At 39.7% G+C, this 18967-nt stretch overlaps 1 protein-coding gene across 1 annotated transcript in view; it reads right to left on the bottom strand.

Annotated features, from left to right (window-relative positions):
* LOC117561708 (collagen alpha-1(XXV) chain) overlaps positions 1–18967 on the bottom strand; it is a 144303-nt gene that overhangs the window by 64804 nt on the left and 60532 nt on the right. The window contains exons 3-4 of the mRNA XM_034239309.1: positions 5573–5617; positions 2186–2193 (exon numbers count right to left, since the gene is read on the bottom strand). Of these exons, the coding sequence (XP_034095200.1) occupies positions 2186–2193; positions 5573–5617 (53 nt within the window). The remainder of the gene's footprint in view (positions 1–2185; positions 2194–5572; positions 5618–18967) is intronic.

The following is an 18967-nucleotide window of genomic DNA, read 5'->3' as shown; positions in this document are numbered from 1 at the left end:
GGCGGGTGGTGTTAGTACTGCAGTGCAGCCTCAGGGATGGTGTTTTATGCTCGATTGGTGCTAAACGGTGTTTGCACACAGTGGTGGGTGCCCGTTGATGTTTTGACACTGGTCTCATATTAAAAGAGCAGAAGATGTTTGCCTCAGCTGTTATTTCACAGACTTTACTAACTTTCTCTACAGCAACTCAACATGTATCCTGTTTTATTGACAAGAAAAGGCAAAAACCTCTTCTTGTAATGGATGACAAAGTAAATAAAGCACCTGTTTTCCAATATAAATGGATGTCTAGATATCTAACTAAACATCATTTGGCCATTCACCGCATGATCCAATACAAACTACACAACAAAGCCTAAAAAAACAATGAAAATCACTTTTCCTGACTCATTGCGGATCACAAACTTGAGTATTTCCCGATGAGTTTTGATTGAGGAGATATTTTTATTTTATTTTGGTTTCTTTCTCTCCCTGTCCATTAATCGGCCTCTGAGGAATGATTAAGTCACAACGTTTCGTAATAGCTTCAGCAGTGGTCGGTTTGTTTGGTGCAGACGGCTGTCTACCATTTACGCAGTGTTCCCAGAGTTACAGAGGGAACTGTTGAATATTCATAGCGGTGTGTCCCCTGCCATCCCCCGGGTGGGCATACCTAATAAAAAACCACATGAGATCACTTTTAACTGTCTTTTTTAAGAATCTGGCACAGGAGGTTTTATTTTGCAAATCGATTTGGTGACCATCGTGTGAGTCAGTCAGATCGTCGACTGTTTTTTTAGAAATGTAGTCAGTTCTTATGGCCTGTACTGTCAATTATAGCCTTTTTTGTGTTGCTTAAACCTGGTTGCTTTTCCAACGGTAAAACCAGGACCTGGAGCAAACATTTACAGCACCTTCTGCTTCCTCTAATGACTTCATCATAGAGTGATTTGCTGGCCACGACTGGAACATTGTCAGGTCCTTGCTGTTTGTGCACAGATTTACTACGTCTCACCCAAAGGATCAATCCCAAAAGCCCCAAAAGAAACATTCATCTTTTATATTTACTGGTAAGTCCAACATTTCAGAGACGGCATTCCTCGGCTTCGGTCGGCTCCTGAGACATCTCGCAGAATGATTTTATTTGTCAGATGTACGGCCTGAGAAGTGAGACCACCTGCACTTACTTACGTCCCAGAACTGCAGGAGCGAGTGTCTGAAGGGGGCTTCGAGGATTAACTTACAACTTTACGGCTCAGTCGGCACACGCTATTATACCTATTCAATCATACTTGCCTCTGGACTATAAATAATTTTAACAGCGCACACACATACAGTGCCCGGTTGACCCGGTTATTCAAAGAACTGTCACAATCCCCGGTGCTTATGTACGTATGGGTTTGTCTTCATCTTTGGAGGAAACCGAAGTTTTCCATCTGTTGAAGGGAGTGAATCTGTGATGACCGGCAATGTGATGAGGTGAGATAATCCGGAGGCTGGTACCGAGGATATTAGAAACCAGACTGTCCAAATGACAGGGACAAGGGTCCCTATTAGGTGGAGGCAGGGATGAAGAGATTATTTTAATAATAGAGTCAGAATGTGTGGTACAACAGGGAGCTAATTTGTCATAATCAGATGTCTTTCACATCTATTGTAAAACCACAGTTTGATACTTTAAAAAAAAGGAATAGTTCACGATTTTGGCGACTATGCTTTTTCTCCTTCTTGTTAAACAAAGTAATTTTTCCTGCCGTTACGACTAGAAACGAGGAAAACAGCTCATTAAATGGCCTCATAAGGATTTGAAGAAGCATGGAAGTAGCTTCAGGAGGTTGATTTTTTAAATGGTTTTTGACAAATAATACACGTACAAGATAAAAGCAGTATAATCATTTCAGGAGCAAAAGACGAAGTCAGGCGCTGCAGTACGAAGTGGAGTGAGTGAAAACCTTTGAAAACCTAAACATGTTAGTCATTGTTACGACGCGACTTTAGAGGTTCTGGCAGCCCGGTTTGATTACCTTTGTTTCCTGTCTTTATGCTAGTGAGCCTGCTGCTGGCTATATATTTAACATACAGGCATAAAAGTGTTTTATCCAACTTTGCAAGAAAACTAGTAAGGGCGATTACTTGTTTCCTGGTGGTGTTGTTACCTTTACACTGCTATCACAAGTTGGAGAAGAAGAGAAGCAGGTATACTTACAGGAGGTCCTGAAAGAGAAAAGAAAGAAATACTTTAGAAATCAAACACTCATTGAACCACACTTCACACTAAATATTCAAAGCAACTATTCAAATAACTAGAAAATCAGGAGATACATTTTCCTGGGAAGCAACAAGACTTTTTCAACATTGTGTTCACTGCAGAATACAAGACATTCTACTTTAACTCCCAAATTCCAACCTGTATTTCTACCAATGATTTTGAACAGCCAAAAGTGTATTATTTAATTTCCATGCGGTTCGTCCAACAATGGCCACCAGGTCTGGTGATCACATTTTACATTTAGCAAGTTCCTCTAATTTCACAACGACAAGGGGTTGTGCGCTCGTTAAAAAGTCCTCCCACGTTTTTGTGAGGTGACACTCGTCTTGTCCCCAATTACCGCTGCTCAAAGGACTGTGTGGCAACGCACTTCAGGGCTCTGCAAATCATTTAAGGTCTTTAGGTTCTTATTAAAAAGGTACCCAGCTGCTTTAACCCTAAACAAAACAGGTTTTTTTGCTTTACAAGTCCTATGTCCTTGAACTGTTCTTCTTCATGACCAGGGAAAAGTGCAAATCATTCCAGCAGCTGGAGCATTAAAGCAGCCGTGTGTTTGAGGCTCGCTGGGCTGCACTTCTGCAGCGTTGTTTTATGGATGGCTGAGTAACAGTCGACTACTTAGTTTTTAATAAACCTGCTCCACTTTTAAAAATGTCCCAATGTGTCGAATAGCTCGGTACAAAGTTTTCAACTAGCAATTATGGGAAATCAAAGAGATTATGTGATAAAAAAAATTGCAATATGCTGCAAAGCACATAATAGCCACCTTTAAATGTATATATTCTTACACTGTATGGCTTTAGTTAGACTAAATGTTGATCTATAATCCATGTGAAATTAAAAAGTCTGATTTAATGTAAAACCCTTTTTTTGTTCTCACGCTGGCACTTCTATTCATTTCCTCCACAGTTTGTCACCCTCCTGCCTTTGATAAGAGTCACATGATCACTAACTCACTGGACAGGCCCTGTATTGGGTATTGTGTCTGCTAACATCAACATTAAATCAAGTTTAGAGAGAAGCTGAATTGGGCTTTTTAAAGTGACTCTTTTGAAGGATAGTCAAACGTTTGTTGCAAGATGAGAGACGCTTCTCTTCACAGATGACACTGATGCACCACTGTCAGGTTAAATTGCTCAACCGGCACATTTGTAGCATCAATTCGTCCTTTAATGAAGGCAGGGAACATAAGGAAATATGGGAGGAAACTCTTCCCAGCATTGAAGAGTTTGAGAGGGTTGCTTTCACTCGTTTCACCCTAAACTGTCTCGCCACACTTTCCCTTTCCATACTTTAGCCAAGACATCCTAATGAAGTATCCCATTCATTCTTTAATACATAGGTAAACATCATGGTGTCTTTTTCATATTTGTTCTTTCTGTCAGTCGCAGCCAAGTCTAGGTGAGAGCTTCCCTTAGCCTTTGTAGATGAGTAAACTGCAAAACACCTCACCATGAATGTGTGGGAAACTCACTGCGGCTTCCTAACTTCTGGTTGAAGCGAAACATTAATTAAATATGCTTCCCTTCAACATCCACCGCTGTTGAGAACTTAAAAGAGGGACATTGGATCTGCAGAAGGCTTACAGTGCAGAACGCAACACACCGTTCCTGTCAACGACTGCATTTTCAGACGAATAAATAATGTCTCTACTTTTTTGGGAGTAAACAGAATTTGCCTCTTTGTTTTTAAAAGTAGCATCATAATTGTTATTGTGAACACTCCTGAATGTTTCACACAGAATATTGTTTTTCATAGCCAAACATTAAATGTAGCAGAACTAACTGAGCTATAATTACATGCTAATATTCAGAATCACTTTCAGAGCATTTAAAGTGCCCACATTTGAAATGCCATTCTTCACACAAGGACCAAAGCCTTTAAATGCCTTGAATGTTTTTGAAGGCAACCAGTGGACATGCAAATAAAAGGCTACTTCACTGACTTTAGTAAACATCACTCCAGCTTTGTTTAGTGCTGTAATCTGGGTTATTATTCAGAAAGGTAAAGCCTGGCATCCCAATTGTTCCCCATTGTCTCCCCTTCAGTGCGGACATTACGAGTGGATTATGACTGCTTGCTTGTTTGGAATACATTTGTCAAGAGGAAGCCATTCTACATTTACTCTGGCTGACCAGACAGAGAGAAACAAAATGGTCTCTGCCCAATAGTGCCATTTGAAATATGCTGGCATGCTGGTTGTTTATTGGAAAGTTAAACACTGTATAAACAAAGGCTGGCGGTATTTCAGATATGCAGCCGACCACATAATTCAACTGTTGTCTATTTGTCATTTTATTTCTCTTTTTTATGCCTCGGCTTTCGAGTCATACATTGGATTATTTGAGTATTATGTAATGGGAAAAAGGAACGAACCGAGCCACCGACGATGATCCACATCATAACAAGGCTAAACATGGCCACAACAGGATTATAGAAGAAGAGTTTTAGCCAAATAAATAGAACGAGGAAGTAATTGATACTCAAATACAGGATTTCTGTGACTTTAAAAGGAAAACAAATGCTTATTAGTAGGTTTATATTTTATATTTTAGTCTATACAGTATGTAACCTTAAACTTGTTCTGACAGCCCCTTTAATAGAACATCTTCTAAATATGGGCTGCATACAGTATAGTACAATTCTCAATGGATTAAGGGTTTTTTATACTTTCACAGTGTTTGTATAGTAGCACCTAGACCTGCGTATAATACAAAAATACATGTAATCTTACTTTTCTACAATATGGGACCTTTACAAAGAAGCAGTTCACTTTGGTGGTAAATCAAAGTTTCTTAGCCCCTTAGAAACATGTTTGTTTTTCAGTTTCTCAGGTTGTGGAACCAAAGTGCTCCATAATTACTCCACCTCACGTAATATGAGGAACTTGCTTTGTCCCTGTCCCTCTAAGTTCTTTCTACAGAGGTAGTTCTAAAGTGTTGGCTCTGATGCACTGCTGCCACACTGTAGAGCCAATTATCAATTTCACCATGAGGTAGACTGAGATGAGCTCTTTGCCAAAAAAACATGTTCTCACTTGTCCTTCTCAAAGATACTCAAAGACTTCGATTCCCGAACCCCACCGCTTCTCCCAGCTTTACTGTGGAAATCTAGTGAGGCTGAAACAATCCGGGTGAACACTGAAAACCACCAGGACACAAATTACACATCCATAACCTATTTTGGCCTCCAGAGATATACAGTGTACTTTTACATGATTGTAACTGCAGTATGATTTGCTGATGTCCTCCTGAATGATTCCTTCAATGTTTCTGGATTGAGACTTGGACACACACACACAGAAACACACACAAATGTGCATACCATTTTCTCCGTTGCGGCCTCTTCTTCCTCGCTTTCCCGGAGGTCCTGCAACAAGAAAAATAAATAAAAAATAATAAATTTTAGTCAGTAATTTAATTATCTGTTTGTATAAGTTTCATAAGTTTCCTCGAGTATTCTCACAGACGGATGAGGAAAAGCCACTGAAAAATATGTTTGGACAACAAACTCCTGGAAATCTCAGGGTTCATTAAGTATTTAGGCTTTACATAACCCGAGCTGTTAAAAGAAAGCACACAGAAGTACGTTTCATTCTGTCATTCCTGTTTCTTTTTCCTTTTTTCAGGGTTTCCTTTCACCACGGATGCCCTGCTTTTTTAAATTGTTTATCTAGACAGTGTTTTCCTGTTTGCCATTTTCCTGCCAACACTATCAATGTGGTAAAGCTCAGCTGGGTGAGTAAAACAATTACACGCTATGTCAGCTTTTACATGTTGACGACTTGACTGCGACGCATTGTAAGCAGGTAGCTCTCAGTTTGGAAATTGGGAGCATCTCGCCCAAAACGACCTCTCCCTCTCAGCAATGCATTCAGTCTTTCCCTGAGGTTTGCAGCTGGAAACTATTTTTCAGGCATTGGCATTTTGTTTGCTCTCCGCCCAAAGAAAAAAGCGTGTCCATTCACAATTTAGTCCAAAGGGTAAAGCCATGACTTTTCGACTGGCTGGAAATTAAAAGGGTGGCTCTTATGATTACACAGAAGTACATTTCAGGAGGACTTGCAACGGAATGGATAATATGTAGGAAGGAACATTTCTCTTTCAGATGAACATAAAAGGAGCTGTCAGGATCAAAACGACTCAAGTTAATATAACGAGAGAACATTCTCCCCCGTGTGGTTCTGCATCTCAGGAAATATCCAGATCCCATTTCAGGCAGCAACAATACTGTAAAGAGTTATTATGCAAATCGCTTTGAAGACTCTTTTGACACCGGTAGCGCCAAAGAAAAGCATATTGTCGTCATGTTCGAGATAATTACAGTACTGCAAAAAAAGTGTGTGATGAGAATGCCAATAATTGCCTAGGATGTCACTTTTATACAGCGCTAAAAAAAGTACAATAGAACACAAGTGCCTGCCTTTATCTGTGAAAACACCTCTCTGTAAGGCAGGGGTGTCAAACTCAATTTCATCGTGGGCCACATTCGCATAAAGGTTGCACTCAAAGGGCCGGTTGTAACTATATAAATATATAATATATAAAATTATGTATTATATTACATTATTGCCTCTGAATTGGATTAATATCGGATAGGATAATAACTTAGTAATTAACTATGTCTGAAAGCAGAAGTCCAGGGCAAATAATTGCAAGTCTCTTCAGTGCGCATGTCACAAAACGAGATGCATTGTGGGACATGTAGTTTATGGGCAACGTGCTTCTGTAAAGTGGCATGTAACCGTATAATAAATGTATTATATTCTTTGCAAGCTCTTGCGGGGCCACATAAAATGAAGTCACGGGCCAAATTTGGCCCCCGGGCCTTGAGTTTGACACCCCTGCTGTAAGGGAATGGAATAAAAGAAAATTGTAAAAGAAAAAGAGCACTGCATTTTAATACGTTTTTGGCTGCATTAGTACACTACAGATGCCTTACTCGGGTGCAAAAAGTAGGATGGTGTTGCACAACTCTTTGTATGATGCTTAGCCCTCAACTTGATCTCACTATTTGGCTCCAACTCTGCTCCTATTGGACGGTTTCCAGGATAATGTCAGGCGCTGCCAGCGAGGGTCCCGGGCTCAGTTTGAAGTATGAAACCACAGGTGGAGTTTAGCTCTCACTTTACTTGATTTCACATCCATAAGTTTTTTTTTTAAGAAACACAAGAGGTCTCCTGCACTTGGCAGTCACTTAATCATAGCTTGCTTTGAAATGACACTTTTAGAGGAAGATTCTGTGTGACCTTACTCCTGATTTTGGTGGTGTGTTTTTGACAGCTGCTGAGCAAACACTCCCCATATGGGAGTTTGCGGTCCACACACAAATATCTAACATTATTCTTAGATATCATCGTGATTCACAATATTCATCATAATATTTATATTCTGATTATAGACTGTAAAGATAGATTCCCATATAAACAAACTGAAAGCAGTCCATCGAAAATGTTTCAGTCTATAAGACAAGTGAGAATAACTTATAGTCTATCAGGGCCGATCAAAAGAAGCTTTCGGATGTTTTTCAACCAATCGAGAGGACTCTGATTTTAAATAAAATGAAACTCAAACTAGGCTGTGAAGTACTGAGAGAACTTCAGCTGCCCGTCAACACAAAACATCTCTCTTACTCAAATACATTTTATTTGGCCTGCTATTTTTTCTCACAGCATCCCAAGTGCGGTCATGGAACAGTGGTTTCAGAAAAAAATGTGGCAGGAATTTCCATGATGAGGGTCAGCAAGTATGAACAATCCTTTTCAACCTTTTCAACAGCTTTCCGGCCTTTGAGTGAAATAAATCAAAGTGAACTTGATGTTCATTCAGACGTTTGGTCGGACAAACTTCTAGGTCAGACAAATCAAAATGGCCCCTGTGGTGATGTGTTTTGAATTTGTGTTATTTCGAGCATCCGGATTGTGTAACCTCCACAACTATTTAAGGATTGTCAGGAACTTTTGTAAAGACAATCATGGTCCCCAGAGGATGAGTCATAGTGACTTTGGATTTGCTGACTACCACCAAAATATTATGTATTATCATATTGCCCATCACCAATGGAGGTCATACATAAGAGATATGAAATGTGATTGAAAATGGTCCTACTACTCTAATACTATGACCCATCAAACATCGTTATAGCATCCATTAATATGATGGAAAGAGATTGTGATGCGAATGGCACCAGGTTAGCTAGTCAGAGCAGCATGAAACCATCAGCACATTGCTTTACATCTCAAAATGTATTCCTATTCAGAAACAGTAAAACAGCATGAGATTTTTGACATCCCGCAGAATGTTTTCTAACCTCAAACACTGATAAAAATAGTCATTTTAATGTTGCCTGACAGGAAAGAATCCCATGGTATTGGCAGCATTGTGAAACACGCTGTATTTGTTTTTGGGAAGCTAGTTTTGCAACATTATTTTTAAGTTACGCATTGCTGGACATGATAAACTTTATGTTTGTACTTCCATTTGAGATGCAATTGCATTTTACCACTATCCATCAGCCATTGATTTGCCCTGAACAGCTAACAGAGCTGCACATCTGCTCCATTTCTCTTTTTCCTCCAAATGAATCCGTTTCAAGTGAACCAGCCTCAGATTGACTCATTTACAATACAAGCATTGTTTCAGAGCTAGATATACATAATCAGAGCACTCTCTCGCAGCGTAATAAAGCTATTCCTCAGAAGGAAGCAATGCCAAAAACAGCAAACTGGGTACCAGCTCCGAACTCAAACATATATCAGGTTTTAGGAGAATTGGCTTTAGGCTCCTCAGAAAACCCCAATGCCACTTTAGGTAGAGTGAATACATTCAGACGTTTTCTGCAAGTGAGATAAATGTTGCATTATCCCATTTTAAGATATCAGATGACACGTGTAACTTGAGAAAATTGTTTTATTTCTCAGCTCTTCGAGTTCTTGTAATCTTTCAGCAGAGTGTAATTTTTGTTGTTGAGTGATGATTCAAATATGTGAATGGTGTTTATTAAGGGACCCAACACATTTTGAACCCAAGAGGCTAAACCTTCTACGGACCATGCAAGAAAAAACCTGCTAGTTTAGATCATCATAGTGCCAAATGTAAAAAAAAGAATCATGTTTGAATAATAAAAAATGTCCATGGTTATTTTTAAAACAATTCTCCCTCTCTGTCATGCTGAAATGTAAACAACCAGCCTATTTCAAGGGTCTCAAAAGCACCACACGCTTACCATACTGTTTTTATGAGTCAGATAGATACAATGCCCAGTGAAATGTCATATTGGTCCACACTTCCAATAGCAGTTTCTTTTCATGGTGTAAACATAACGCTTGAAGTCTTTGGATGATGTAGTGCTTACAAAGTTCTGTAGCTATTTTGGAGAAGGCCTAATTGAGCAATTTCTTCTATTTTCAATTGTTTATATAAAATAACTTGCTTTCTTATTATCCAGTTGTTGTGATTGCTTCCATGTAGAAGTAATATCAGCTTCACAGTTGAACAAAAGGTCTCTCTTCAATTTGATCTCTGTCTGTCTCCAGTATATCAAATGTATAGGATATAGTATTCTTGGCCATCTCAAACTTGGAGCCTTGGTTGACTGAAACTTGCATTTATAAATCTGATGATCAATTTCCTTACAAGCATCCCAAGGATTTAGGAAGATTTAGTCAAAACTGACTTTAATATAGTCCATTTGATCTCACAACATGGATGGATGAGTTTATTAAACCTGGAAACACTTTGGTATCCAGGTCGGTGGAACTAAAGCTGCACAAAAGCTGGCTCCCTACCGAGCAATCATTTGTTACTTTACAAGTACATTTTTGTGGAGACGTCTGGCACAGAGCACAACCATTTAGATCCAAGATCCCTATTACCCTGCATGACAATGAATAAATCAATACATAAAATGCCAATTCATGGAACAGTGGGTCCACTGTACAAGGGGAAAAATGGAAATTGGACCACCATCTTACAATTTGCCTCATCAGTAAATGTCACCGCTCTCGTCATCTTTGAGCGCATTTGTATTGTTGTCAAAATGTGAATTGCAATATCTAGCAGCGAACACAGGGAGCCGCTCCAGCACAATGACTTTGGAATATGTGCGCATATTCAACTGGATTATGGAGGGAAAATATTCTTCTCATAAAATGTCATGCCTGCTATATTACTCCCCTCAAGATTTAACAATCGATTTCACAATCGTCTCTCAGGTTATACCGTGACAGATTACGTGACGCAATACACTGGCATTTACTTCAACCATTAATGTATTACTTATAGTTGTCTGTCTGAAATATAAACCGGTTACTTAGCTTTCAACCATTCATCCTCTGTGTAAAACTAGCTTTGATAAACGTTGAACATGTTAGTTTAGGTGTTACAACTGATTTTAAATCATAGAGTTATCTTTTTAAACGAATCAAAGAAGCTCTTTTATGCTTTTTGGGGGTTTCCCTTTCCTGCAGTGTGTTATAGGTTTTAGTGCATGTAAATGGTCTGCAAAGGCTAAAATCCCAACTTTCCCTGCATAAGGAATTATTATTCCATTTAAAAAAAAAGTTGTGTGCTCCTGATTAAGCGCATTTACTTCGATTATGTATGCTTTATAGAATTACTCCACCTACTTCTGAGGTCTTTGAGGTTACACAAACTGCTACTGTGTGTCTCCCGCACAAACACCCAATTCAAGACTTTAGGAAGTCAAGAGATAACAGCACAACGAGATGAAGATCTGGACTGTGTCTCCACAAGATTTAAAATCCTCTTGAGTCATGCGTATTGTTGAGTGAAAAAGGAAAGTCCCCTTGAACTTGTGACCCACCGAGAGGAAGTACTCGGACTGACCTTCACTACTTTAACTAATCCCTTACTTCCTCAAACCCTTTGTCTTCAAGAGACAGAAAGCAGATCTTCTCTAATATCAAGTCTGGGCTGGCACTTACATTTCCACATCGCTCTCTAAATGTTGGTAACATGACCAGTGGACAGCTGCTCTAGTTCACTTGGCCTTTTTGATGTGCTTATTTACCATAAGAAAATAACAAATGATGTTCAATGGTTGTCTATTCTTTAAGAAAAGGTCAACTGAAGGGTCCTACAAAAGCACTAGCACACACTTTCTAGGAGGACTTTTTTTCTTAATGCAAACATGAGATTTATGGATGTTTGAGATGCACTTAAAGACAGCAACACATTGTGTCAATGGAAGTTCAACTGGTGGAAATTGGAGGTAACTTTTCATATTTCAGGAATCTGATACAGGGAGCAGACTAGAGCATGGTTAGCAAGTAATGTCGAGCAATTTCAAAGAGGAACCCTATTATAAACTCTGCCAGTGGTTCTCTGAGTGCTTTTAAATATGAGCCATGCTGTGCAGGTTATTTTTCTTGCAAGCAAAAAAGAAATGATAGATTATAAGACATAATGGTCTGTTAACCTGTAAAGACTAAGCTACTTGCATAGTGTTAAATTAAGATGTCTGCTTCGACTCTATAGAGGTTTTGGCAACACTCATAATCCTGGAGAATAATTCACTTTAATTTTCCCAAAACACAAATTTGATTCCCAACCTGACCTAGAGAAACAACGGTCTACAGGAAAAGGGTAATTCAAATTATTCCCTGATACCGTGACATATATCTTCGTTATCCTTATTTCAAACTGCACTTTACTGTAATGTAACCATTTCCTGAATAAATAGGATAATTATAGCCATTTCCTAAATAATTCTTCCCAACTATATTCATTCTGTTGCCCAGTAGAGACAGTTTTTATACTCTTTTAGTGCTCTCGATTTTTTCACCACTAAATATTTTGTACAGTATTTTCAACATGCGTATTTTCCATTTTGTAAATAATATGAATCTCCCAAAAAAGATATTTTTATTTACCTGTAATAAAAACATACGTAGATTGACATGTGTTTACGTTGGCACTCAGGAGAGTATGATTAGTTAGCTGGGAATTTACAGTTTGATTTATACAACAGCTGTAAAGAAAGACATCTCGCTGATTAGGGGCTAAATGAAATATAACAAACAGTCACGAGAGGTAATGAACAGTGACGCCTGCTCCACACACACTAATGAAACTCCCTTCTGCAGTTTTCAATTACAACACGTCATGAGAAGACAGCGTTATTATATAATGAAGCACTGCTATCATTACGATAACGTTGAAACTAATTCACAGTACCGTCAGGACACGTGTTAATGTCAGAAAGTCCTGAGACATCACCCGACACGAGTCTGAAACTAATTACATGAAGCAGCATTCATTACGATGTAGAGAACGGCATCTGATTTAAAAAGAAAATGAATGATGCTCACTTTCTGCAAGCGCCTCTATGTGTGTCAGAGGTTGCCATCAGCTTTACATTCATTCCACCCATCTCTGATTAATATGTCCATTTGGTGCGCGCGTGTGTGTGTGTGTGTGTGTGTGTGTGGTGTGTGGTGTGTGTGTGTGTGTGTGTGTGTGTGTGTGTGTGTGTGTGTGTGTGTGTGTGTGTGTGTGGGGGGGTCCTGCTCTGCGTTTGTCCAGATGCCAGTTATCAGTTCATTAAACAGCGAGTCGATCCATTACGATGCGAGGAATTTGTCCGTCGCTGCAGGCTCCATTAACACAGTATTAAAAATGCGTCCAGCAGAGTAAAAAAATAGTTGCTCAGTGTTGCATTAATTGCAGAAAATTCAAGTGTGTTTGCATTTAAGAGCCTCTGCATTGATTGAGTTACAGTCCTGCAGTGGTTTAAACTTAGACACAAACTCAATCCAACACACAGGACTGTAAAATCATCAGCTTTTCTGTAGCTTTTTGTCAAACACACACACTTGTAGGAGACAAATGGCATGGATACGACTATGGCTGGCAGGCAGGCATGGATCCATCTGCGCTTTTGCTCCGGTTCAGTGTCAAGGCTGGACCGCTGCTGAGGAGGAAGCAGGGCCTTTGAGAGAGCCTTTTCATCACCTTCAGAGATCAATGTGTTTTCCTCTGGCAGCAGACACAGTGCTGGGATACTTGAGACCCACCCCGTGAGCTACACACTGCAATTATCCTCCCGCAGTACTGACTGCGGTCGTGATGGAGGCAGAACACACTCCTTGACGAGGGGAGGTCAGTAATAAGCCAATCGATCGGCCAAGTCCCATCGCTTTCTGCTGCAAGTCAAATTGGCACCGGCAGCCATTCTGACGGCTCTATCAGAGAGCCTCGCTGCAGACTGAGGACATAACCTACGCTCGCATGCAAGTGAATGTGACTTTTGGGTTATTTTTTTATGTTTAATAATTTCAGTACAATCCAACAATATCATGTCTTAAAGGTTCCCTATTATACTGTTTTTCATCAATATATTATAGGTCTCAGATATATACAAAACATATCTCTGAAGTATTTGGCTCCAAACACCAAACAGATCATTGCAGCATTACCCATAATCCCCTCTGTTTCAGCCCTGAAAAGTGCTGATTCTCTGTCTGTTACTTTAGATGAAAATAAGGAGCCCCTCCCCACGCCCCTCTGAGAGATGATTGGTTAAAAAAAACACAATGGTGCTCTAGGAGGAGATTCAGGTGACAAGGGGGGGGGGGGGGTTACCTTGGTTGGTTATTGGCTAATGGTTACACAAGCCAACAAATCGTTATGACATCATTAAGTGGCCAAAATCTGCTCAGCCAATTTTTATATAAATGGAACAGGACTAAAAGAGAGCAAATCTTTTTTCCTGAAACTTTCAGAATCTCTTTACACAGAGGGGACACATGTTGATGTATAAAAGACATGAAAAAGTGGATTTTGCATAATAAGTGACCTTTAAAATTAAAGCAGGAAACACCAAGGTGAGCCCAGCTTGGCTTGGCCAGCTATAGCCAACAGCCAGGTCACATCGCATTGAACCATCGACCTCCACCAGTCAAAGATGGACGCATGCTATTATCTGAAACAGAAACATCCGCAACTGATAGATGAAGGTCTCATTGCAGGTGTGATTTGTGGAATCTGACTGAACCCTGAGGAAGAGCCAGGAAGAGGAGCTAATTAATCCACTCAGCAAATACACACGGAGGAGAAAGCAACCTCAGCCATAACCTAGCAAACATTGATGAACTGCAGTCAGTGACTGATTTAAGCTTCTGACCTGAGTACTGGTAGTCAATCTATATCTTAGATTAGACCTTGAATAACTGAGATGCAGATGGCAGCAAATTAAACTAGTGTGTCGAATTGTGTACTTCCTTTGATCGTTTATGCTGGAAGAATCCTTTTCAAATGTGACCCAATGGCACATGAAGACACATGGCGATATGACTCCAGCCAGAAGATTATTTAGAAGCCGACCATGGGTGTGTGTTTGGCGAATATTGTACCGAGCATACTGATGGTGACATGAATAGTATTACATGGACCCGTGTACGTGCACTGCGGTGATGCATAACTGAAATAGTTGCAGAAGCATTTTTGGTCACTGGAAGAAATTGTCAAGCGAGATGCCAAAAGTCAGATGGGACATAGAGTGCATGGTTAGCATCAAATGAGCCCTCTCTTGTTCAAGTTCAAGTGGAATTCTTGATCAGTGTTTAAGACTTCTGTGGATATTGGATGTCACATTGAAATCATGTGTAACCCAATACCTGCTGCTAACGAATGACATGACTGCTGGCTGACCTTATCACCAGCAGAGATGTGTGAGCCATAGCACAGTGTGCTACGCGTCTGTGGTACGTGTGCAGATGGATTTAGCCACGCAAGGCAATATAACATGGACCACAGGGCCCCAGACTACTCAAGGACAGTCGTTGCAGTTCCTCAACCAAGATGAAGTCACTGCACTCAAGTCGAAAATGTTATTACACTCCTGAAATATTTCAATAAACTGGTACTCTGCCCGAATAACCATCATCCAACACTGTTGCTACACCTAAAGTAACACCGTCTTAAAATGCTATATATCTGGTACTTTTTGGGGATCAGGCAGAACACATACCATGTATTTTCATATAATATCATTTGAACTTTCTTTGTACATTTCCTTTTGAAAACAACATAATCTAAATAAAACGATTATTATTATTTATTTATTTTGGTTTTTCAGTTGAATTATACTTTAAGTTCAGATTGATCAACTGTTAAAAACATACTGTTCACATTTTCTTTCTTCAATAAATGGATGTTTTCAAAGTAAATGGGTAATTGTTTTTAATAATCGTGATATCAATTATTGACCCAAATAATCGAGATTATGATTTTTGCCATAATCGAGCAGCCCTACGTCACATAATGCTTTCGAATTCATGTTTTCCATTCTTAAAATATTAAATAAACTTTGATTTATAGATGATTTACTTGACTATGGGAAAAAGAAAAAGCTTGATTCTAAAATCCAAGACGACGAAGTTGATGCTAGACTCCTGAAAAAGTGATGAATATGTTTTTATTGAACTTTAGAAAACCACTGTTTTTAAATGCTTACTAAATTATGACTATTTTATGTTATTTGATGCCACATTTTCAGTGGTTTTAAAGTGTTGCTTTTAATACACAAACAAAATTATTGGAAGCATAAATCCCAAAATCAGATATCTCAAAACCTCGACAAATCGAACAAAACAACTGTCTGCACGGTAAGACACCACAAAAAGCCTTTAGAAGATCCAAACTAAAACTATATACTGACATTGTTTTGAGTTTGCCAAACTGCAATTTCACCGATGTTTCCTTCCCCTTTGATCTGGCCTCTGTGGTTGTGCGTACAGTATTGTTTTTTCTCATACACTTAGCTATATTTCATCCCCATAGCTCTAAAGGGCTTCACTTTCACTATCTGTTAACCTATCAGCCAGCATTGGTGGTCTGAGGCTGGTGTTTACTGGAGCACTGCATGACCTATGCTGGATTATTCCTGCAACAGTTTGAGCATGCAAGCGTGACGGGGAGAGGCTCTTATGTCATAGATACCCTATCTTGTCAACAGCAGAGGGAAATATATGATCGAGAGGCTGCTATGGTGGGGGGGCAGAATAGAATAGAGGGATGAAGGGTTTAAGAGCAAATTGGAAAGCATAGAGTCTGGAGCGGAGAGTTTTTGAGTCTGCTGCGTGAAGTTGTTGAATTCACTGTTCATATAAAACTCAGTCTGGGCAGATGTCACGGTTGTTTCACTCCAGCAATGGACATGAAATGACAGCAAGGGGATCTTTTTATCATTTCAGATGAAAGAGCGAGCGGGACTGATGCAATTTAAGTCTGAAAATAGAATTTCATCAAAATTAAAATATTCCACTGAACTCTCAAAACTGCCCGCACTACATTACATTGCATTTAGCTGACGCTTTTATCCAAAGCGACTTACAATAAGTACATTCGACCAGGAAGGTACAACCTAAAGACGAGTTCCAATGTAGCCCTCTGCTGGGAACAGGCTGAAGAAAATACAGTCCAATTTTTCGATTCAGCACGACGGAGAACCGTAGAACAATGGAGCAGTATGTCACATCAGTTGTGGTATTATCTGTGAGTATAAAGTCCAGCCTGAGAAGGCCTCATCTCCGCAGACCAGCGGGTGCTGACAGGCTGAGATGCGAGGTGGATGCTCCAGTAGGACAGGTAGGTGTACAGTTACCACACGCAGCATCTGGATAACAGTACAACTGATCGTCTGCCTCTCTAAAACCTATATAACATGCACACTTTGTAAAAGCGCTGGCAAGATAAAAGGGAAAACGCCTATATGTCTGCACGCATGTCTAAAACAGACATTACGTTTGCCGTAATATCGCAAATCCCTGATAAAGTGACTTAAATACCGAATTTCATGGCTTCCTTAAAAGCAGTGCAGATGAGCTCTGTGTCTCCAAGTCCTTTATGAGTGGAAACGCAAATAAAGTGTCACTATCCAGCTGTCAGCGGAGTCTGCCAGCTCAACGTTTATTTTCCCAAACCCAGGAAACCCCTCTTCAAAGCTGTCGGGGAAGTGCATCCACCCTCCAGTTTCCAAAAGACATCCCCAAGATGACGAAATCAAAATGAAACACTCTTATTAGAAAATATTACAGACCACAGAGAATGGTCATTTTTGCCACTATGGCTTTTGAGACAATATAGATCCACAAGAAGAAAAAACATGCAGCTACAGTGCAAATTAATTGCTAGGGAAAGCCACAATTTCCTGTGAATCAACAAAGCTTCTGTTTTTCTAGACTCTGTCAGTGTTTCCTTTTAAAAAACACAAACCTTTCCTAGCTTTTGTGAGCCATTAATTCCCCTTAATGAGGGCAATCTTTTCACAAAGCAATCGCAGTTCCAAGCAGGACCTCCGGAGCTGAGTCATAGCCGACAACAACAGGCTTTATATACACCTTGTTCATTTTTACTGCAGTACGTGGTGTAAAAGCAATTCTGCTGCATTCAGTCAGGGGACCTTTATAAAACAGGTATAAAAGTTAATTCACTCTTTTTACCTTGTTGGTGATTTAAATGCAGTCAATTGTTCCACGGAAAGGGTACAATCCTGCCACATTACCGCTTAAGTGCAGAACTGGAAATATAAGATAAAAGCTATCCTGTCTCTGTCCAACGTTTTGTTTTTAATCGTCTCTCAGCATCTCATTGTATTTTACAATTATAAATATGTCACTTTACAGGAGCTTAAGACACTCTAAATGCTGTTTCACTGTGACTTTAACAGCGTATCAATATTAGATCTGTATCTTTACTAGAAAAGGAATACGTGTGAGTTAAACAATCCGCAAAGACCCTGAATAGCGGTCCGCTGCTGTCATGCACATCAAACACATGGCACTATGCAAACATAACCAAAACATTGAGAAAGCCTAACGTAATATGGACAAAAGCATAAGTGTAATTGTATTAACCAAAATGTTTGGGACTTAATAAGATAATAAGATTGTTAGATTAAATAAAAATGATGGCATTGAGTTTGTGTAAGAAAAATGCAAATCAAATCATACACTCGGATGGAGATCAGCAGAGAAATGCCAGGCACGGAAACACAAAGCCGCATGAGGAATAACCGGAGGAGATTTTACACAATCCCTTCCCAAGAAAAGGACAACAGAGAGTAATGAAAGCGTTCGGGCCAAGCACCTCCGCATCATGTTTCCTCTCCGAGTGTCAGTCAAACTGACCAAGTCAAAGGTTAAAGAAGTGGGGGGGGGGCCCTCATCCTCCAGGGACAGTTTATAATCCTGACCTGTAGTTTCAGGTGGTTGGAGGGCCACAGTAAAGCTGGGGAGGGGGCCCAGCTCTTCATCAGGACACATTGTTTTTATTACCGTTTGATCCTGTAGGGTTTAACAAAGAAGCTGCAAATACCAACGTGCTAACAACCGGCTTTGTCCTCAAAACTAGTCATTAGCCGCTTTGAAATAAACAGCCTTGCAGTTACACTAAGTACATATCGTATCCATACAAGCAGTTTTTATAAATATTCAAAAGAAGTTTTCCTCTGACATTACAGGAGTTTTAGAGAAAACTGATCGAATGCAGGTTTATAAGCTGAAGGCTGTCAATTTAAATCCCCAGACTGTCCGTGAAAATACAGAATGTGTGGAGAAAGTAAATGAGAAACTCTCTCCTCTCCCCTAACTTTCTTATTTCAAAGTTCCCTTGAGCGAAACACTTAACCCTGACTGAGCCCCTCAGAAGACGGATAAAGGACGATGGTTTTAGTGGACACCTGGGTAGGATATATTCA

Source organism: Gymnodraco acuticeps, unplaced genomic scaffold (assembly GCF_902827175.1).
Source record: "Gymnodraco acuticeps unplaced genomic scaffold, fGymAcu1.1, whole genome shotgun sequence".
Lineage (NCBI taxonomy): Eukaryota > Metazoa > Chordata > Actinopteri > Perciformes > Bathydraconidae > Gymnodraco > Gymnodraco acuticeps.
Note: the sequence above shows the minus strand (reverse complement) of the source record. Positions and strands in the feature narration are given on the sequence as shown.